This window comes from Sinohyriopsis cumingii, chromosome 18, assembly GCF_028554795.1.
Source record: "Sinohyriopsis cumingii isolate HCF-2022 chromosome 18, ASM2855479v2, whole genome shotgun sequence".
NCBI lineage: Eukaryota > Metazoa > Mollusca > Bivalvia > Unionida > Unionidae > Sinohyriopsis > Sinohyriopsis cumingii.
Genome location: NC_142978.1, coordinates 2,192,220 through 2,216,236, shown reverse-complemented (window position 1 = coordinate 2,216,236; position 24,017 = coordinate 2,192,220). Strand labels below are relative to the sequence as shown.

At 33.0% G+C, this 24,017-nt stretch overlaps 1 protein-coding gene across 1 annotated transcript in view; it reads left to right on the top strand.

Moving 5' to 3' along the window:
• LOC149775965 (uncharacterized) overlaps positions 1–20,405 on the top strand; it is a 46,651-nt gene extending 26,246 nt beyond the window's left edge. The window contains exons 10-23 of the mRNA XM_089941093.1: positions 148–489; positions 1,062–1,179; positions 3,561–3,749; positions 4,496–4,532; positions 4,962–5,234; positions 7,316–7,366; positions 7,902–8,059; positions 8,375–8,564; positions 9,261–9,380; positions 10,287–10,441; positions 11,527–11,649; positions 12,229–12,343; positions 13,773–13,866; positions 16,957–20,405. Of these exons, the coding sequence (XP_089797219.1) occupies positions 148–489; positions 1,062–1,179; positions 3,561–3,749; positions 4,496–4,532; positions 4,962–5,234; positions 7,316–7,366; positions 7,902–8,059; positions 8,375–8,564; positions 9,261–9,380; positions 10,287–10,441; positions 11,527–11,649; positions 12,229–12,343; positions 13,773–13,866; positions 16,957–17,089 (2,098 nt within the window). The 3' untranslated portion in view covers positions 17,090–20,405. The remainder of the gene's footprint in view (positions 1–147; positions 490–1,061; positions 1,180–3,560; positions 3,750–4,495; positions 4,533–4,961; positions 5,235–7,315; positions 7,367–7,901; positions 8,060–8,374; positions 8,565–9,260; positions 9,381–10,286; positions 10,442–11,526; positions 11,650–12,228; positions 12,344–13,772; positions 13,867–16,956) is intronic.
• Positions 20,406–24,017: the final 3,612 nt, after the last annotated feature.

Below are 24,017 nucleotides of genomic sequence, written 5' to 3'. Positions count from 1 at the left end.
CTAAAATCGCTATAATCGCTTAACCAGTTATTCATTATGTTTGTATAGCATTTGTACCCATTCCTAAAGATATGTTAAAATTGATCCTATTATATAACTTGATGATTCTGCATTTTAATCTGACAAAATATTTTTTGTTTGTTCAAGGTTTGTGAGCCTTGATGACGACGAAGGCGCAAGAACCACAAGTGAAATTCCCAACAAACATGGAATAATACGATTTGAGGCAGTAACGAGTTATTCAGACGATACCGATTTGCCAACTCATGGTTGGTCCGACATACCTAATATTGATGAGAAGTTCTCGTTCAATGTCACGTTAAATGATGGAAAGACAGCGAGAATTTGGGTCCGCGCTCATGACATACTTGGCAACACCATCGTGGATGGAACTGAAGTGCATTTTGATACAACTGGGCCTATTGTTTCAAAAGAATCTGTTTCTTTGGTACGAAATCAAGTGAATGGGAAATACAACTACACTTCGAGGTACGGAATGGTAGAAGCGAAAAAATATTCCTGTAAAAAAGCCCCCCCCCCCAAAAAAAAAGAAAAAAAAAAAAATAAAAAAATAAACTCAGTTAATAGTTTAATTCTAAAAGTTACGGCATCGTTTGCACTGCTGACTAAGTCTTATAACTTCAGTATCGTGCTTTCTCTCAGGTTAACTGGATAGATATGCAGAGGTAATTTTTGTTTTAAAGAAAGGAAATATCTGGTGTCTGTTACTCAATGGACCATCAGTACCATGTGCTTCTTTTGCTATCCATCTATGAATGACCAGGCACTTGTTCTTGGAATGTATCTAATCTAAGAAAAATAATATGATAGAAAGAATCAGTGCAAACTATTTATACTTTGAATAACTACAAGGTAATTTATGGACTACATAATGAATGCTTCATGTTTATGTTTGCGCTAACGATCCTTTTTTTAACGGCATTACTATTTCTCTGATAAAGGTCTTTTGAAACATTGAAACAATCTATAAACAATTTCGACAATATCTTTGTATAACGCAATTACCTATTTATTTATTTATTCATTTATTTATTTATCAGAATAAAATTTCAAGCTGGCGATCATGACAGTGGGTTGCACAAGATTGGCTTTACGCTGACAAGAGATGATACGGGAGAAGTGAAATATTCTGGATATATATCTGGAAGTTCTAAATATGTAAGCATGTAAAAGTACTGCAACTCGCACACGCATATGCATGTATGGAGATGCATAGAAAGACAAAATAGCCAATTCGTTCGTTATATAATATTGAGCCACTTTCTTATCAGTAATTCGTCAAAAAATCCTCAAATGGACATCCGTGTAAAAGTTCTAAGTTCACAGATGTACTTTCCCCTATTCCAATGTAATCAGGGTTAGCTATTAAATATATATATATATATATATATATATATAGAGAGAGAGAGAGAGAGAGAGAGAGAGAGAGAGAGAGAGAGAGAGAGAAAGAGAGAGAGCAAAATTATGTTAACTATCTTTGGCGCTGTCACCTTTCACTGAGTGCTTGTTGGAGGCAATTACAAATTAGAGACAAGCAAGACAAACAATAAACGCAAATGAACGCGCTGAATTTAATTTGCGACATTTTGTGATTATGTATCAAATGGAAGTGTTGTCTGAAAATTTGAGGTCTCATGTCTAATTCGTTTGGTATGCTGTATAAAAACTGATAAAATAGTGTCTAAACCTGGTGTGAAACCATCCAGAGCTTTTTTGAAATCTACTGATTCCATTTTCAAAAGTACAATATTTACACAAACGGCACAAGAAAAGAAAAAATCTTGAATAATTGGAAAAGTCTGTCCAGCTCTAGTTGTGACTTTTCAACTGAGTTATCACAAGCCGTCAAGTGCGTTCTAATAGCAAATGAGTCCAGTTAGCGACGCAATCATTTGGGTTAGTAATAAAAGATACGTGTGGTCTTAAACTTTCCAATTTCTATTGTTGGCATGATGTAATAATTTGTTTTAACTGGCCTTTATTTATTATTATTCAATGTTCTATTTTAAAGCACTATTAAAAATTTGATTTGTGTCAATCTTAGCAGTGGCAGTTGTAGGGTTTAACTGCACGTCAAAACAATATGGTGCTGATTAACAGCAAAGTTCATTAAGTGTCAATATAACGAATTGAGTAAACATTATAGAAAGATAAATTCTACCAACACAATAACAACAAGTATTTTTTAAATGTGAAACAGAAACCCCCCATAACATTAAGTACTGAACGATAAAAGTTGAAAAGAAAATTTTATGCAGCTTTTACAGTTGAAGAAACTTGAAGTCCAGTTCATAGTTCTGAGAGAGTGAATTTAATGGCAGATATAAGTAATTTTGTATAATTTTGTTTTCCCTGTCACAAAATATAACTAAAAGAATAAAAGCTTAGTTTTCGAGCGCCCATGGGGGTATAAACGCTAGTAGCCTGGCTCAAAAGTTACCATGAATTGCAAAGTGCTTTCGTATTTAGTAACAGTAAAACATCAAAATCTTTTAAATCCTGTGAATCCAAGTTTTCTGTTTGAGTTACTTTTGTTAGAACTATTGCGAGTTCGCAGGTAAAAGATGTTATGTGTATTTAATTTGTGTTATTTGTTTGGTTTTCTTAACGAATGTATGTTACATACATTTGTATTTTGTACTTGACCTTGTCCAAAATCAAGTTCATGGTGTTCCTGACAAGTGACATTGGTTTAATAAACAACATAGTAAATAATTAAACTTTTCTATATGATTGTGGACTAAATATTCAGATCATTATTAGTGTAAACATGTACATATCAATATGAATCTGGGACATTGGAATTCCGCCATAAAAAAGAAACTAGTCTACCTGCTGTTTACCATGTTTTCATATTATAACTTTATTGGCAGATTTCATCTTGTTGACAGCTTAAAATTTACTGTTAACCCTAATTCTGGTTCGACTATTGTGTCTTAGGTTTTTTTTATTCACTTGCTTACTTGAGAAATTTCTTATTCTTGTGATAACAACTTTAGCAGAATTATTCTTATTGTTATGTTCAGTATTTGATTTGGATGGAATTACTTATTCAAATTAGTATTCACTGGAAAAACAAGGTGTTCTTCAATAATATTCTTGGACAGAGACATTAACTTGGAATTACAACGAATTCAGACAAGGACATACTGAATTATATTATTATGATTCGTCGAAGACTGTTGCAACATTTCCACATCACGGGTCACTACAAGAACAACATATTTAGAGTTAATTATTAAGCATTTTCGGAACGCCACTGGAATTTAATTTACTTGATTTATTAGGTCTGGTGATAGATCTTTTGGGGCTATTTGGGATTTAATTCACAGTACTGTAAATTCTTTGTAAATGTTTAGTTTGTATTCTAGACAAGCAAATTATTTGTTGAATTTTACAAAACTTATTGGATTTCGCTCTTTTACTAAGACCATATAGTCATGATACAAGCTGAGAAAGTCACTCGAGCAACCTGAAAACTGGATACTGAGTATTCAGTAAATGATGGCGAAGTTATTGGAGTGTTCTATATTTTGCAGACAAATGGTTCTTGTAAAAGTCATCTGGAATGTATATGTGTCCTCGAGAAATGCTTTCTTCGTGATCAAACCCTGGACCTAGATAATTGTTGGTTTATGACGGCTAAAGAGGAACTTGACCGAGTTAATGTCACTGTGAACATCACCGTGTACAATCAAGCACTGCTTTCAGAAAACTTCTCTCTGAAGGTACGCATACTATCAAACACTCCATTTAACGTCGCTCGTCATTTGTATATTGTTCCCATCTGTAAACATTTTAGTCATTTATTCAGTATAAACAGCCAAATTTATTGAAAGCATGAGTTGAAAGATTGCGATGATTATCTTGAAGCCAACTAGTATAACTACCAATAAAGTATACTTGAAACAAACAACGAAAACTGAAACATCCTCAAAATGATGTGTTTGATCTTCCCCATGGAGCCAAAATAACTGAGGGTAGTTAGTAATTAAAATATTGTAATGTCATATTTTTACTGCTTACTGTTTTTATCGAGATCTATATTTTTAACGTAATAGATTAAAGAACTTCTTCAAAGTTTGTTATCTCTGTTTAGGCCAAGCAAAAGATTATGTGTGCTTCTGGTTACTTTGAAAAAGTTCGGGCAGGTACAAACTTTTCTTGTTGGGGAGGCGATGTTATTTGGGGGGGGGGGTCCGAACGAATTTTTATGAAGATTAATCTCGAAAATAAGCCCCGTTCCCATCCTGAATTTAACTCTGATCATATATACATACCTTTGTATAAAAATTTCTCCAGATTTTTTTCCGTTGTACAGTTTGTTTCCCCAAAACAATGTACGGTCGGCAGGAACAAATAGAATCGGTTGAGTAACCAGAACAACACATGCATTTTTATTTGGCCTTAGCGTTACAAGTAATGAAGATACGCTCGTTTCATCACATATTTGCACGATTACTTTGTCATTTAGGTTTACAATCTGACCACGCTAGAAGGCTTAGAAAAATGTAAGTATGTATCCTTATCTATTAATTATTAGTTATTTATATGTCTGCAAGTCAAGTCTTTGGAAATTTGAACAATAAATTTCATTTGTGATGCCTAGCTATATTTTAATTTTATTTTATTTTATTTTGTCGAAAGGGACATATGTGGTCTTTTCGTTAGATTTGTCATTCTTGCAACATATTAAACCTAAATTTTGTGGAAAACAAACAAACGAACACATAAGTTCATAAAAGACTGAATGTCATTCCCTAAAAAGTACAGCTCTTACATGTTCCAGACACTTAAATATTTTCAATAAATTTTGCAAGAACCTGGCATCTTTTACATAATGACAAAGTGTCGCACATGCATATCGGGTTAATTAAAAACGACACTGTGTCACACATGTATATCAGGTCAATAAAACAACGTGCATTTTTTACTTGCAGATTCCGGTCCCACAAACATCCATGTGGCTCAGAATCTACCAAACGGTGTTCGCTTGGCATGGGATTTTCCTGAGACTGAATCCTGTTACGGGAGGACGGACATCGGAATCATTCTGTACACGCTCGACGGCACCACTAAACTCTACACAGTCAGTAGGACCACAAATTTTGTGGACATTGTTGGACTGAATCCAGGAAATAACTACGAGGTAGCATTCAGCCTTCAATACGGTAGTCAACGTATGGTTAATATGCCATTCAGTTTTAAGACATGTAAGTTCCTAGTTTTGAAGATACAGTTCTGAATCAGTCTTGTTCAATGGGATGTCTCAAACAAAAGCAGAACAATCAATTTTAGACTCATGAAATATAGTATGATAAAAATGTTTTGGTTTAAAAACTTAACATTATTTATTAATTTAATAAAACCAATCAGATAACCCCTATGTGAATATTTAATATGAAGTATTTGATTCAGGATGATATTTGACGTTCAGTTCACTCTGTACATGACAGGAAAAGCAATTTAAACATTTTACAGGCCGTACCTACTTGCCTGGGCTGTGTTTTGATGGCACTCTAACCAGGAACACGTTTCGCTTTGATAATTGCTTGAGCGGTGTGTTGTGAGCTATACTGTTGTGTGATGTCATTGTTCCAACAACACTGTAACTGAGTGGAGAAGCACGATATGAAACACTAGAGACCGCCACAAGCAATTGTAGTTCATGATCGTGTTTGTTGTGCCTCTATAACCTTTTTAAGTGTGAAAAAGACATTATTTATGTTTGAACTGAGCATTTGCTCACCAGAGTGGACACCTTTGGTCACAATGACCCCCAAAAATACCAGAATAACTTCGTCATTCATCTCAATATTTTGCCATAACCTGACGTCGTCAGTCTTTAGTATAAAGCCCAAATTTTCAAATTTTTCCCTTTGAAATTTAAGTACATGGATTTATTGATTGTATTGTTTTTTCTTGATGACATTGCTGATGTTGCTGCTTTCAGTTTGTGAGGTCACCTTTTGTGTTTGTCGGGTTTTTAATTCAGTTTACAGTACTATTTCGAAATGTCTGACTAGCACAAAAGAAAACAGTTGAGCACTCGATCCACCGATCAATCGATAAAGTATACACACACACATATATATATATATATATATATATATATATATATATATATATATATATATATATATATATATATATATATGTGTGTGTGTGTGTGTGTGTGTTTGTGTGTGTGTGTGTGTGTGTGTGTGTGTGTGTATGTATACATTTAGCGTTTAACTGCATATCAGCACAAGCCTAGTTATATTGTGCCAGTATTCCTAACAGCTTAACACAAAGGAGTAGTCAAAATAACGTTAAGGGAAGGTGTTTGATATAGAAACTTGAGGTACAGGATATAGAAACGGGAAGTGCTGGATATAGAAATGGGAATGTAGTGGATATAGAAACGGGAATTGTTGGATATAGGCATGGGAAGGTGTTGCATATAGAAGCAGCAAGTGATGAACGTAGAAATGGGAAGGTGTTGGACATAGAAATGGAAAGGTGGTAGCTGAAGAAAGATGTTCGATCGAGAAGAGCAAAGGAACTGTATGCGTAAATGGAACGGTAGTAGATGTAGAAGAAATATTGGATACACAAGTGGGTAAATACTGGATATACAAAAAGGAAGATAGAAAAATGAATAAAGAAAAATGAAGGAATTTGAGCCATTAAATGGAAAGTATCGAAGATAGACGTGTGAAGGTATTCGATATTAAAGTTTAAAGGTTTTTAATTCATAAGATGGAAAGTTGTTTTTAGATAGAAATGGGAAGGTATTGATATTGGAATGGGAAGGTATTGACTGTATAATTGCAAAGGTCTTGGATATAGAAGTGGGAAGATATTTCGATATAGCAACCTAAAGGTATTGGATATAGAAATAGAAAGGTATTCAATATAGAAAAGGGACTGTGATATACTGAAGAAGGAAATCATATATATATATATATATATATATATATATATATATATATATATATATATATATATATATATATATATATTACATCAGATTTATGGTTGCTCTTTAGGTAGGTACATTACGTATATGTATTATACATATTAATATAGTCACATAATGTACCGACCTGAATAGCATCTATGACGATGATGCAAAAGTGCCTGAAGGAAAAGAAATATGAATATATTACCAATTTCCTGCGAAATTAATATATATATATATATATATATATATATATATATATATATATATATATATATATATATATATATATATATATATATATATATATATATATATATATATATATTGTTTTGATACTGATGATTTCAGCGGCAGGTGAGCACTTAGTACCAGTTGGGGCCGTAATTGGTGTCGTGGTTGGTAAGTTCATTTATACTTATTTGAATTGGTACATCAATCACAAGTTTGCTATCAGTTAAGGAATTATCTTTTTAACTTTACGAATTCCTAATACTTTCTAGGAAAACAACGAGTTCAACGTCTGGTAATAATTTGTCGTACAGTTATACAATTCTGTGTATTTTATTTTCAAAACCAAACTATTGCGTGAGTCACATTTTCTTACCTCAGTGCAATTAATTAAACATTGTACTTTTTCAATTATATCATCATTTCTACGAAAACCTGAAGACGGACACTGTTTTGTTTTACCTTAGGTTTTAAAATTCAATACATTTGTAGCAGACTCAGTATTTTCATTTTTATTTTATTTTTGCTCTGTGCAAAAATAACCATAAAAAGCACATTTTTCACATCACATAGTTAACATCACTATATCACTATGTGCATATTTCACAAACATGATTCAGTGGTTTTTTTTACCAGTACAAAGCATGAATTTTAGTAACTCTTTCATATAAAACTCATTCATCCGTTCCGACATCTCTCATTACAGCCTCTGTGACGATCATTGCGATTCTCATAGTCGTATTCACTGTTTTATGGAGAAAGGGTCGCTTGGAGCCTTTCCAAAAGCATCTCAGCAATTTGAGTTTACGATACAGAGAAAGCATCCGGAGAACGTTTCGGTTAAGAACGAAGAGTGAAAGTCAGGTACATGCTTCTGTGTATTAAAGTTTATTTCTTTTGTGCTAAAGGTATAAATAAGTATACACGGTACAATGCACCCATACAGACACACACACACCACATACATACATACATGCATACATACATACATACATACATACATACATACATACATACATACATACATACATATAATAAGATGCATATATACGTACAAACATAAAATTTTTATACAAATTCCAGTATTGGATACATTGTAAGATAGATAGCGAGATAGATATATGCATACATGTTAATATAAACATATGTTTAAACTGACTCAAACGTTTCTTATCAAAGAGTTATTTCTCTGACGACGTGTATGTATATGGAGGGATGAAATTCGACGATCGGCAAGACTGGTATATCAATCGAGATGATATTACCATCGAAAAGCTTCTCAAGGTCGGCCACTTTGCAAACATTTACCAAGCCACTGCATACAGAAACTCCCATCATCAGAAGACTGTTGTTGTCAAGACACTCAAAGGTACGTTTCTATCACAATGTAACCTCCACAACAGATTAATACGTTTGTCTGTCTAGACTGTTTTGTTTTAAAATTTGACTGTGGAGCAGCTTTAAATGTAAGTCAGCTCCTGTACATGGTACATAATAAACTTAAAAAGTTTCCTTTTTAAACCGTTTCCACTTGTCAAAAGCGGTAAACCTTTTTCACTTGAATATCTCTATTAATTATTTCCAATAATGAAACTTCTCCTTAGTTTAAGTTGAAATTTCATATGACTGTAAATTGTATGTGGTTTTTCTCCTCTGACAATGATTCATTTGAAATACCTAATAATTTATTTGATATACTTAATTATTCATTTCAAATACCTAATTATTCATTTGATATACCAAATTATTCATTTTATAAACCAAATTATTCATTTCATATACCTAATTATTCCGTTTGTCATTTATTGTCTTACCTTTACGCTTTAACCCAATTTTTGTTTTTCTTTAATGTTTATTTCCTTACATGCGATTAAATTATTTTGATTCTTCAGATTACAAACATTTCTTGTTACAAATTTAATCTACATTAAGTCTCTAAAACAGTAGATACAAAATGAATGATCTTTTGTGTGGTTCATGGTTTCCATGGCTGCACTTCAGTATACGATATATGTTGCATAACGAGACAGAAAGTTTAATGAAAATATATCGTTACTGTATTCAGAAGGATTTACAGACAAAGACTGGCAACTTGTGATGGCGAAGATCAACTTTGCCGTTGTGAAAGTCGGGGACAATCCATATATCCTGAAGTTTATTGGTGCTGTCATAGATGATGATGTTCGTAAGTAAAACTATTATTAGATAAGCTTCTAAAGAATTTAATTTTTATGCCCGTTGTTGCATAATTTTAGTGATCCAACAAGATAAGACGACAGGAAAGGTTCAAACCATCCCCCAACTCGACCCCGGTTTCATTACTCCCCCTCCTGCAGCCTATAGTTTCCCTTTTGTTCACCCTAGTCTCCAAGAGTCCTCTCCTCCGTCTCTTCACAGATTACTAATCCACCTTCTTAAATCTGCGTTGCTCTATATTTAGTCCACTTATATTTTACTTTTTATTCAATGCAGAACAAGCTTATGTCATTTTCTCTTTTTAATCAGATCATGGCCAAAATCCTCTGTAGAAAAGTATCACTTCCTTCAACAAAAGTATCTATGTTACAAAGCGCGTCCGTTCCTTCAACAAAAGTGACCATCCAGTTAAAAGTGCGCCTCTTCCCATCATCTATGCGAGATATTTCTGGCTGGAACGCTGTTCTTAATATTGCAAAAATACTCATAATGTTGTGTGCAAGAAAGGTAGAACGCTGTTACAAAACGTTCAGCAAACCTCAGCTAAAAGCAACTAAAATTCTCCTGAAGAACAAAAAAGCTTCCAGAACTTATAGTCACGTTATAGTGTTAATAATACAATATGTAACTTGATACATGTAGCTTATATGGTCTATATTTTCGACGTGATTTTTTTAATTCTAATGAAAAATCGTTTAGGTACTCTATACAGATCAAAGTTTTCTTCAGTTGCATTGTGTGTTTATGTGTCTGGGTGTGATGGTCATGATCTTGTTTTACTTATATTGTCACAAGTGTTTGTCATTTCATAAGCAAAATGATATCAGTGGTTTCTGAAAAGCATCTGCTTCATAAACACTTTTGTGTATCAAACCTTATACTTCACCATTTACAGGCGGCCCCTTCGTCATATATGAATTGTGTGAGAAAGGTACCTTGAAGGACTACCTGGAAAGTCAAAGGGATCACCTAACACTGGAATTGCAGGAAAAGCTCTACCGCTTTGGACTTGATATTTGTAAAGGAATGCAGTATCTTGCATCTAAAGACGTAAGCTTTACTTTGCCAAGTTTAATTTTGTTTGAATATAAAAAGTAAATTGCGTTAATCTTCCATATGGATAAAATGAAGGATGAAGTGTTGATGTATTGATAGAGCAATGTGACACCCTCTTGTCTTCCAATGTACATAACATTAGTCTTATAAACATAATGCATTTTTCTACAAAATGAAATATGAAGTTAAAAAAGGATTATTATTTTATGAAGATCTGATTGCAAGCTACTATCTCATAATGGAAACATAAGGTGGGTACAAAGAGCAAGAAGGCTTTAAGAGGTATAGTTTTAATTTTCATACGAAACTGCAGGTACACAGAAGATTCAGGATTACAAAAATTTCCTGATCATGATTTAAGTATCTCTAAAGTACAGCGTGCATAAAGCTATATTCTTACATAATAATCGATGCACGGAGTTGTTGGACGAGGTGTCTCAATACACAGTATCCATGTCTCAGTATAGGATTTCACTCGGCACTGATACCCTGGAGTGTTATTATGTTTATAGAATTCCATTCATTCCACATTGTTTGTATTGACTGGAAACATGCAATCCAGTCCCGTTAGGTTCGATTTCCAGTCGCACCGAAAAGAGAACTTACCCTAGTATAGAAATAAGATGGGCTCTATTGGTGTAATAAATATTATTCATTCCGGATTTTTCAGTTGTTTGTTTGCGTTTTTTTTTTGGCATATAAATCAGAATATGGTTAATAATCCATTTAATTTCAAATAACTACCTGACATTCATCTGAAAAGTTGCTTTGTTGCTCAGAAATAGCAAATATTATCCTGAACCATTAGCAAAGAGCTTATTTCTGAATAGATCTTAAAAGCTGACTCTCGTGCGAGACGCTCAACCCCTTTTAGATGATTCGGAGCTCGCGCCGTCCCGAAAAAGGGCATATTAGAAACACTAGAAATAATGGATTCTAAAGTTGCATGTGTGCAATCATAAAGCTATTATAAGATTGGTAAGCAGATTTTGGAAGATATATATAAAGGTTATATTATTATGTCATTGTGTATTGTTTCATATTTGCTTTCATTTCTATATCGTTAAACTCCACTATAGGTTGTTCACCGTCGATTGGCCGCGAGAAATGTGCTACTCACTGCAACGTTCGCTGTAAAAATAGCCGGATTTGGACCCCAGGAAGTGGAATCATCAGATGATGATGCTGAAGCTGGGAAAAAGGTCTGTGTAATAGGCCTTCCCCATGATATCAAGACTAGAAATATACCAAATGTATACTATCACATACAAACATCCCAGATAGTCAAGTTTGTTCTATCTCTCATAAATTTAGTTAGACTTCCATTACCTTTATATATAAAGGGTGGTGGTGGTGGGGGTGATATCAATTTCTGCAATTTCCATATTACATCATTTTTAACACAACAATTAAAACGTATACCACATATTAATTATTGGTAACATCCTATCACGTTGCAATACGTTTTGAATCCCCATTAAGTTCGTTGACTCGTACCAAGAAGAGAAAAAGAGGCACAAAAACGCTATAAATCAGTATGGCTCCGAACTTTTTTTGATTCTAAGGTAAGTTGCGGAATGCAAAAGTAGGCACAATTTTAAAATAAAAACTGTGGGAGAATCAAAGTCGTTTGTGAAAATTGTGTCAAATCTCAATCACGCTTTGTTGTTGCTCTTCTTCTTCTTCTTCTTCTTCTTCTTATTATTATTATTATTATTATTATTATTATTAATATTATTATTATTATTATTATTACTATTATTATTATTATTATTTTCTAGGAGAGGATTCCAATTAAATGGATGGCACCTGAGTGTATGCATAGCACAGCTGGGGCAACAGAAAAGAGCGATGTCTGGTCGTATGGTGTGGTTCTATGGGAGATATTCAGTCTGGGTAAGACTGCAATCAATATCCATAGCCCTGATGAAGTAGTATTCCCCACTCACCCCCACCAAGAATGCATTATGGCAGTATAAAGTTGTCGCTATGTCTGTCTTCAAAGTTCTATTTGTCATCGGTTTCGTCTCTGGAGGATAATTCCCAAAACGTTTAAGATCTCTCTATGAAAACTGATATACTTATTGTATTAGTGTTGTGGTTGTGACTCTTGTCATTTTAATATCTTCATTTTCGACAATATTTGGCACACTTTTCTCTCCGTCAATCCACTCATTATCAGCACTTTCTTTTCTGACGTATAAGCCCCAAACCATTCAGGGTGTCTTTATTAAAACTGGTGCACATATTGGACTAGTGGTTCATATGTACTATTTATTTTCACTATTACAGACTTGCATATTTTGGTATAGTCGGGTAAAAAGATGTCTTCTGATTTTATTGCTTTTTGTTTGACGGGTGCTTTTTTTAGTTTTAGTTTATTTATTGTTTTGGACGGTTGATGTGTCTTTTTGCTCTTTTTGTTTGCTTTGGGGAGATTGTTGTTGCTGTTTTCTCTAATTACCCCCACCTGTCCTGGTTTTAAATTCCGAGGGAGGGTATTTAGCCATATAACAATTGCTATATCTGACTCCATGACTATCAGTCCATAAACATTTTCATGTAGAATTCCGAAACGCATTCAACCATTCGTATGTTGCCATGGAAATAAAATGGATCATTAGCAGTATATAAGTAGTATATAAACTAGAGTGTTGGGCCAGAGAGTACTTTCAGTAATAATCTTTACGAAGGTGAGGAACACAGGAGGAAATGTGCAATTTATAGACGATTTAGTAGGAGTATCATTTCCGTTTTATGGCGTTGGCCGTCTGGTTCATTGATCAATCAGACATATTATTCATGTTTGCAAATATATTATATGATGATTTTGGTAAGATATGTGGCTAGAAATTTTGCATCGATCGATTTCTTTAGTCTTTGGTTTATCTGAAAGAAGCAGCGTCATTGCGCACGTATATTGTCCTTTCTATAATTTATGAATACAACTGTTGCAGATATATAGGTGTCTCACGTTTATCTGCTGAAGTTACATTTGTTTCTGATTCAAACGTTTTATTCTAATATCATATCTCGATTAAAGTATAATTGTCGATGACAATGTATTATCTTTCTTTCTGCTTTCCATCAAGCCAGCATAAAATAACAAACAAAACATATTTCCTATTTACAGAAACATTCCTGAAAGACCACTGAAGGCCACAAAAGAAGCATATTAGTTTCTAATTTTTTTGCAAGCAAATTCAATGAATATTTTAAATACTGATTTGCAAGTATAAGTCTGCGACAAGAATTGTCTTCAAAAGGTGTGGTTATACCATGCAAATGGCGTCCCTGACCTCGTTTGTCTCTTTTCAAATAACAGGTGAAACTCCATATCCAAGCGTTCGAAGCAGAGACCTTCCATCAAAATTGAAGAAAGCTGAAAGGCTTCCAAAACCTGAACAATGCGATGATATGTGAGTTTTGTTTATACGGAACAAAATCAATTTAATGATGACATTTAGATAGTAAATCAACTTACCACATTTAATAATAGCTTATTTCTTCCAGAACAGGAAATGTGTAATTATTCGATCACACTGAAATTGTTCCAGACAAATGAATTGTGTCAGTAGGTCGATATAGCGATCATACATATTTTCTTCAGGTATAAACGTTTCGCCGAGTCGATTTGGATCATTAAAACCCAAACCCGCACGTCCGAAGGATTATGCAAATGTTTACACCAGAAGAAAAGGCATATGTGATCCTTATTCTTATATAGAAATAAACAAAACCTTTGAAAGCTTAAGATGTAGTTTGATATGTCCACAGAGAAGATGCCTATTCGGTATGTTTGCTTTACATGTTCATTTTCTTTTGTGGCTTTTTCTCCCGATCAGTCGTTGAAACATGCTCGATGTAAATGAGCCTCCCATTCGAGAGCTAAATTTGAAGCTCTATGGCGAAATAACGCACTTTAGCAAGCCGTTTAGGATAACATAACTTATTTCTAAATATTAAATCATCTACGGAATTTGTTTACACGCAATTGTCGTATTGTGAACCCATTGACGTTAATTCTTCTCAAGGAAATTTGATTCAAGCATAAATATCTTTCGAGTCTGTACCATTTACGCCTCTCCATCATGAGAATACCCACCGTCACTTAAAATGAGAACAGTTGTATTGATTTCTTCTCAAAAACCACTCAGCATGAGTCGGACAAATTCGACAAACTTATGTTTGTATAAAGGCCTTTCAAGTTTAGCAGATAGTATCTTTCCGCCGTCCAGTATGCTTTCTGTCACATAAGAGGTAGGCTCTTTTTAAACCGATTTATTTAAAATCCAGTCTATGGGATCGAACGGATTTAATTACAATTCTTTTTTAGCGTCGAGGCCAATCAGCAAGTGTATCCGTTGTTACAACAAATATAAACTAACAACTTTAAACGACCATTCAATAACAGAAATCATCCCAGCTCTTATGTTTATATTTTTCAAACCAAAGCTTTTCCGCCATCCCATAATACCACCATTACTATATATATATATATATATATATATATATATATATATATATATATATATATATATATATATATATATATATATTCTTTTATTTTAAACAACTCCAAAGATTTCTGGCAAATTTGGCAGAAAGAATAATAAAACAAAGCCGTTTGAATTTTTTACAAATACTGCGCATCAACTTTCCAATATTGCTGACGTTACTAACAACAGGAAAATCTAAAACGACCTTTGATATCAGAAGTCCGTATTTTTTACAAATGATGCTAGGGCACCTGAGTGTCTACAGCGTTCACCGTTCCGAATCACTGCCATCTCACCTCTGTTTGCGTGGGTTCGAATCTCGGGCTTGGCTAACGTGGGTACGTGAGAAAACCTGCCAGTAACTTCTCGTGGGTCGATGGTTCTTCCCGGGGTTTTCCAGGGTTCTTCCTTCACCAGTTATACTGGCCGCTATATATAGCTTATCTTGTGCCGAAAAATGGTGCCAAATCCTACAACAACAACGACAACAACAGATGATGCTAACAAGCATGCCAATGCTAAAATATGTGAAAACTTTAATAAAAAGAAAATCACGCTTCTTTTAGAAAATAGTTCATCAGAGAACTGATGCCGATCCACTCTCCAATACAGCCACCATTACGATAACTAACTTTCTTTTACAACTGGTTTCTTCTAAAACAAAATCTCTGGTTAGAATATGACCAAATTTGGTTAAAAAAACATCCTTTTATAACGTCTTATAATTTTATACATAACACGCTTCTCTGTCATCAAATGCTGTTTCTCAGAGCACAAAATATAAACACGTCAAGCAACATTTTCTTATAATGTATAACACACTCGGAAGAAATTTCGACAAAGCATATTTAATAACCACTGTTCTTTCACATGGATGTAAGGTGGATTTCAACCCAATGAGCGATCATACACCAATTGGGGTCTTTCTTCAAAACTTCTGTCATTTTAGATAATTATTATTCCAAATACCTGCAGACTTTAAGTTCTAACTAATAATTTGGCGGTATTAATTTCAAGATTTTTTCTTTCCAGTATTTTTATTTCACCGAGTTACAGAAGAGTAAACTCGGGTTTTCATAACTTATCAAGGGCCACCTCCCTTACAAAAATCAGTACTAAGAATCCAGACTCAATAGACGGCAATAACTATATAATGTTAAAACTTCCTGACCCAAGACAAAGAATTTATATGAAAATTACAAAAATGCATTGATATAACAGTTTATAAACAAGGTGAACACAACAGAAAAGTAGGTTTCCTGGAAGAATAAAAACGTTAGGGCTTTAAAGAAGAATGAGAGTTTATTTTATGTTAGTCCGTAAGCTACTGGATATTTTTAAGTAAAATAATTTGATAATTCACTGGAGCGAAATACGATAAAGAATTTCACTGCTTCGTCGATCGATAACAAGATAACCGTTAAATTCGAAGTTGTTATTAGATCTTTACGCGGCCTAGCGTTAAAGTCATATCGTGTTCAGCTCCAAGAGGGCGCTGTTTTGCTATTTTCCTTTGAAGTATAAAGGAGAATTAAGTAACTTGTTATGGTTTCTGTTTGAATAATACTAATAATCTAATACAGTATATCATGATAGTCAGTACGATTGCAGCATGAAACAAAAAAGAAAAAAATTTGCTTGCTACGAGTGAATAACGAATGTTTCATCTCGTTGGTGAAAAACGTAAGTATTTTTATTCTTGGCCTGCTACTCGTGAAAATACTGAGTTTAGTTTTTTACCCACTCGTTGAAATATATCCGTTATTCACTCGTTTCAAGCAAATATCTCCCATTTAATAACTTATTTTATAATACTTGATTGGATAATAATGGATTTGTAATAATGCATTGGATTCTCATTGTTTTATGAGTGTGGCACTAAAGAAAGTATCTCATCTCTTCAGATACTTAACTTACATACCATCATTGAAGAGAAAACAAATAATTGGGAAATATAAAAGCGTTGATAAATAATATTCAGTATGCTATATTCGTCCAAATATTTTCCAGCTGGTATAGCGTCATGTCAAGAGCCTGGAACCAAATTCCGCAGAAAAGACCGACGTTTGAAGAGATTAGAGAGGAACTGGATAAATTGTTTATTGAATCCGCCGGTGATTATATCTACTACTACAGATGCTGATTGATCCTGAACTGCTTCAATTTTGAACACAAAGCTGCATTCTGAATTTGTAGGAGTGCTATAATTCATATATATTCCGAATATGTTGCCTTACCTATTTAATTTAAGCAGTATATATCAACCAGTGTAGACTGTTTTCACTTTCTATATTTCTTTTACATTTTTATTTAAATGCATTTAGTGAAGCATTCTTACAGAAATGTATTTTTGTTTTTTGGATGAAAACAATAGATCAGTGTCTTTCTGCAGTTAGATTTTCAAAGAACATTTTCAAAGAAGTACGTCTGGCATTGTTTTCCCGTCTCGTTTACCAGAAGGTATGATTGATATTGTTTTGTCATTTCGGTTACCTCTAATATGAATGAAATTAGAACAATAGAAAACAAACTTTTTAACCACCATCATTTGACAAGCTTAAGTTTCTAAAAATGTAATAGTATATCTTACTCAGCACTATTCTCTGATGTCATTCTTGTACAGTACAGATATAAATATATCTGCTCTCATATCTTACATATTAATGCCTAAATAAGGCTCATGTTTCATATCTTCATTTGTAATTTTGCATATTTCCAGGTAAATACTAATCTTCAATTCAGCAGAGTACATTTTGTAGGAAAATTTTATTTATTATTATTTTTTGTGTTTTGTTTTATTTCTTCTGCTTTTGCTTTTTTTACATAACTTTACGACCTAAATTTGTTTATACGCTATGTATGTAATCGGTATTGAAGCTTTATGTAATAATAAAAAACACTAGTTTTATGCCTTTTCAGATATGCATCTATCTGGCACGTCAACATCATAAGGTTATATGAGATGCTGCCTATATAAGGTTAAATTCGAAGTATATGATCATAAAATATTGCACCAAAAAACTGAAGGAAGATAATCCCGTCCATAATAAACGTTAACATGAAGTATCGAAATATAATGAGATAAAATGTAAAACACTAAATATAAAGAATCGCTTGAGATGGTGCCAAGTTACTATGCAGAGGAAGATTCAGCCAAGTTGCCATTTTGCGAACAAGCATATGTATGGAATCATGGATACGACGTGAGGTTTTGATTTCAATGAATTTACTCTGGGAAACTATACAGTTTGTTGATTATTTTAGTTTTCGGTTAGCAAAGGTCAAATATTGTTTTGTTCTTTATAACAAACCAATGTTGCGATTCATTACTGCAGACATTCGCAGGTCTTGTACTATTTGCTGTAGTTGCTTCTAGAAGAGAATAAATTCATACCTAGTAAGAAAAAACTAATGAACATTGAACATTTAAATATATTTTTGGAGTATACCCCAATAGTACAAACGTGTTGCCGTTTAAACCAAAAAAAGGTTTGCCAAACGATTTCGATTTCCAGATTTGAAGAAAACAAACCTGAGGTCAAGATATTGAATTTGTAGGCGTATTCATTTCAAAAACATAACCAATAATTCCGACATAGAAGTTTACGGTAATGGTGGCATTCCATTTTTAAAAAAGAAGGTATTTAGAGACTAAAGTATGCAACGGTTTTAGTGCAGAATATATATAGGTATATACAGATAAAGCGTTTAATCGTTCTTTCCTTTAATAACCATTTAAAACAAATTAACTTCAAGGAGTGATTTGCCTCTCGTAATTCACGTAGCATTGTTTATAAAATCATGTTGGGCAAATAAAATATGTCCAATAATGATTTGTTACACACTTCTATGAATCGCTCTATAAAGTTTTTAGAATCACAGTACAGATCTTTGAAGAGTTGAAGCTTTAATGAGGCCTATAAAGGGGGTTTGGATGTACAGATTAAGTTTATTATTGATTTTATTGTAGAATTATTACATTTCTGAATGAAAATATGGTGGATCACTTATGATATGTATTAAAAACAGGGAATATAATGTATTCGTGACATAATGGGTTACACAACTGCACCATCAAAACCAATAAGTCGTTGACGATGTGGGATATAAAATCCATCAATAAAACGTCACACAGAACTGTAGCATTTCAACGAACACCGGCAGTAATATATTGTCACCGCTTTATACTCTGAAATTCTAAGTATAGATGGTGTACATGTAATAGAAAATAACCGCTACAGTCTGTACTAGAGGTTCGCAGTATTACCGATATAACGGTTTACCGTGATATACTTTTCCAGTGGTATGTACAATGGTACGTTTTTTTACTTTCTACGGTACTTTGGATGTTTCTAACAGCAAGAAATTTACAAAATTTCCGAGTAATAGAATTTAATGATATTAGCAGAATGTTTTCATTTTTTAATTAGAACATTATTTCCACCAAACATATTTCGCAATAATTATTTATGTCACGAATTAGTTTTTTATATATATTTCAAATGTAAGTGTATGTATGATCCTTTATTCAAGTATTTGATGCTTGTCATCTGTGCTAATGTGGTGACAAGGTATTCAGCCCACAAAATGAAGAAAGAAATCATGTTTGGTTAGTTACTAGCGTATACAAATGTGTTAAGTAAATGTATTCTTTTGTAAGACTGAATTATCGTTTGCTTATCACGAGAGCAGTTGTTTTCTGCTTCGATTTTACGTAATTTGTCGTGTTCACTTTATATGTTTCGTTTGTTGCCTTAGTGGTTTATGTTTGGCCCTCTCCAAAAAATAATTTAACCGGGTTTACGCATCCACTCAAAGTCTCCCTGCCTATTGCCTTACTAACGTGGCTATTTGTAAATTGCAGGCTTGAGGATCAGCAGTTGCTATTTTTAAACTCTTTACTGTCAACGCAATGTCCGTCAAAGAGTGACAGCTATAGTGTATGCTTAATCATCATTCAACTTTAGTTAATTTATCGATTACAACTTACGCAATAATTAGCCTACACATAGAAAATTCATCTACTACAAGGTACTGACCTTTCAATTTTCGCAGGGATGGGAGCTGCCATTTTCTTTTGAGGTGCGATATTTTACTTTCAGTAGCTTAAGACAACCATTCAAAAATATGATAGATATAATATGGTGTCAGAGCAAGATAGTCTTGATAGCTATTGACCGACGCAAATTGAAAAACTAAAAAGTGTCAAGCCCTTGAAACACAACATTAAATTGGTGGTCCCTAATATAATGACGGTACACCTTGGCACGTACGTTGGTATAAATTATTACCAGAGAGTGATTTATTTTTGTTGTATAGTTTGTATTAGCATGTACATGTATATATTTACTTATCTTGTTCGTTTTGTTAGTTTGTTTATTCGTTTTATTTTCTTCAAAGAATATGTTGATAAATAATGTCAAAAGGAGTTACAAATAAAAAAAACAATGTTTGAATAATTTAGTAATATATTTCTTTTTCCATACAAATACCCACCTGTGCGTTTATTTACCCCACTATATTGTAATTTATCGATCTATCCATCTCTTTTATTTCACAAATGAATGCTGTCTAAATACTATTTCCTAAGATACTTTGTATAACCAATATGACTTTTAAGTAAAGGTAAACCACTATCTCTCATTCATTCATTCTTCCGTTTTTTCCTATCATATGTAGATTTTGTAAAATCTATTAGAAAATGAAGAACCACAATGTTGCTGTTACAGTTTGTCAGATAGTAATGATCAAGAAAACATTGGCAAGAAAAAGAGAACCGTAAAAACATTATAGATCTGAGAAACATTTTGTGACATCAGCTTACTGACAGAGGCATTAATCATAAATACATTAGTCTCAAAATGAGCAAAATATATCAACATATATAAGTACAATTCAATTTAGGAGTTTGGAAGATATACTATAGATATTCAAATGCTTGATCAAAGCCTAGCTCAGTACGCATTAGACAAATAATGTTAATAAGAATGGCCTTCTCATATATTTGCAAATATGCGTAGTATAGCAATATGCGTTAAAAAAAAAGAAAATATGCGTAACAGCAGATATGCGTAATATAGCAAATATGAGTAATGTAGCAAATATACGTAATGTAGCAAATATACGTAATGTAGCAAATATACGTAATGTAGCAAATGGTCGTTACAACATGCAGAAATATCAGTCGGTACAACTTCCTTCACTGACGATTTACACGAAACTCACGGTGGTGGCTAGTAATTAGATAAAGTTGGGATTCCTGTTCTTTATATATATATATATATATATATATATATATATATATATATATATATATATATATATATATATATATATATATATATATATATATATATATATATGTCTGATATCATAGTTCCATACACATGTACACACATCAACACGCCAGCGCTATAGACACAGATCTCTGTAGTCACTATGATGTTTTCATTTGTGGAAAGCTCTAACGTAGATATTTTCCAATCAAAGTATTAGTGTTGTTTCTCAGTTAAGCTGCAAGCATTGTCAAAAATTCATGCTTTTGCAGCATGATAGTATGTTAATTTATGCACCTTGTTCATAGTATGATTTATGGTTAGGAAAATTAAAGATCGCAATAACTTGACTGCTGTATCAGGTTTCTACATTACTTGTAACAACTGCTTTACGGAATCACAATATGATGTCATTATAGGATTAAATGATCATGGTTGGGTATTTATCGATGTGTAAATTTTACCTAATCACTCACAAAGTAAATTAAGTCAGATAAATGCCCAACCATGACCATTTAATCCTTATAATTCCAAATTCGTTCTTTCTTTCATCGAATCAACTTATTCCATAAACAATGCATTCCAATTTAAATAGCACGTACTTTCCTTTCATTCGCCGCTTCACATCGCCCCATAATGTATAACCCATACATAATCAATCACACGAGCATATTGACTACTGTCACAGTTAATTTATTCAGAAACGTCATACTTTACATCTTAGGCAATGGCTACCGATGTTTTCAACACATTTAGTTTATTTACAACAGTCTTGTTTAATTTTATTCAGTGTCATCTGCTACGTCAGATGACCATGACCTTACATAATAACAGCTGATACGGAATGAACAAGTGTGCTAGATTAAATCTCCAATCAAACCTTAAATCATAATGGATTTTTATAAATGAACAAAAATATGAATAAGATAATGCTATCCCTTACTAACATAAAGGTAACAGTTAAATAAATTGTATACAGGAATAACATTTTATATCATTCTCAACAGCGTTAATACTTATGAAAACCCGTTCAGTGATCTAATGTCAAATGTAATGCAACTACTGTCACAGTTACGTTTATTCAGCAACTTCATACTTTAGATCTTAGGCAATGACTACCCATGGTGTCAGCACATTTCTTTTCATATAATAAAATAACATTATTTTTTTAAATTTTAGTATGTCCTATACAGGAATAACATTTTGTATCCTTTTCATCAGCATTAATACTTAACAAGACAATTTCAGTTATCTAATGTGAAATTAAATGCGCACCTGTTAAATGTAGAGCTGCTCGCAAAATGGGCAATATGTTTTGTTTCGTTGCATAGTTGAGTGCTGGAGTGCTGGAAGGAAGGAATGACTACACATCCAAAATAATTTAAATTAGCAAAACAATCACCTTTATGAATTATTATATACATTTTTTAATGATGTTAAGTCACATTGGTGGATATGGTAGTTTTGTCATTTAAAAACTTTATTCATTCTTTGAATATTGGTCTCATAAATATTTGTTTTTATTTTTGTGAAAGTGGTCATATTCACCATGCCACAAACACCCTAAAACGTTTTTTTAAAATAATCCACCAAAAAATACAATTGAAAACGCCAATGCCCCATTTTGTGTTTCTTTTAGTAACCTCTGAGTACTGAATAGCTTTTAAGTCCCCCTCATAATTTCATGAATCTTGGTTTAGTTCATATCCCTCAGCGGCCTTAAAATTGACTGATCCAGTTCCCACGCTACTATTGTTGTTGTTGTGTATGGCTAGGGTGACTGAGGTCATGGGGTGCTGTGTGAGGTAATTCATCAATCTGTTGTTCTTTTTCATTTTTAGCGTTTGTAACAGCCATCGCATCATCGTCAAATCCATCTTCATCTGCTTCAATCGCCGCATTTATTTCTTTTAATTCCTTGTCATCTAATTGTTCAAAACTCCGCAGGAAATTGCTATGAAAAATCACCATAATCGGCCGGTTTGCGCGACTATCAAGCAGACGATCGCCAAATTGTAAACTATGCATTTCAATCAAAGAATATTTGAAAAAGTATAAAAAGGGTATAATTTATATATATCTGCTGAATAAAAAATTTAAAAGACGAAACAATTGTTCCACAATGACGTGTATGTAATGTTTATTTATATTGCAAACAGTACAAAAACAGAAAGTAGTCCCAGAATGTATTGATGTGTAAAAATTTCCAGATCAGTATCACTTGAGCGTTTACAGCCAATTTTATTGCAGAAAATCCGTTTCATTTATAAAAATTGAAATTATAAAGTAATAAATTTTCTGAATAATTAAATATTTCAATTATTAAATTACAATCTGATGTTAAATACTTAATGATTATATTTAAAAAAACGTATGGATAAACAACTGGCCGTTTGAAAATATATAGTCGCTACTGAGCATGTGACAAAGACTAACATTCTCCTACATTTTTCTCAAGTGCTTAAATAGAAGTTCTTCACTAAATAGATTTACTGTCTTAATTGGTTTTAAAAAATGACTACGTCTACCACAGTAAATTTGATTCTTCACAAGAGGGTAATTGTATATTTACAGCTAAATGTCTCTTAAAGTTTCAGTTGCCTACTTTTTTATTTCAAAATTGTTGAAATGGGGCATATTTAACACCCGGCCTACAGGTCGCCAGTTTTTCAATGAGATTCAAAAATTACAAAATACTAACTAGATCTTTTCTTTGAATTAGTGTGCATAATTCTGCAACGGTATCAAACTTCTTCGGGGTCAAGCGAATTGTCGTCCGAACAAAATTCAAAGAAA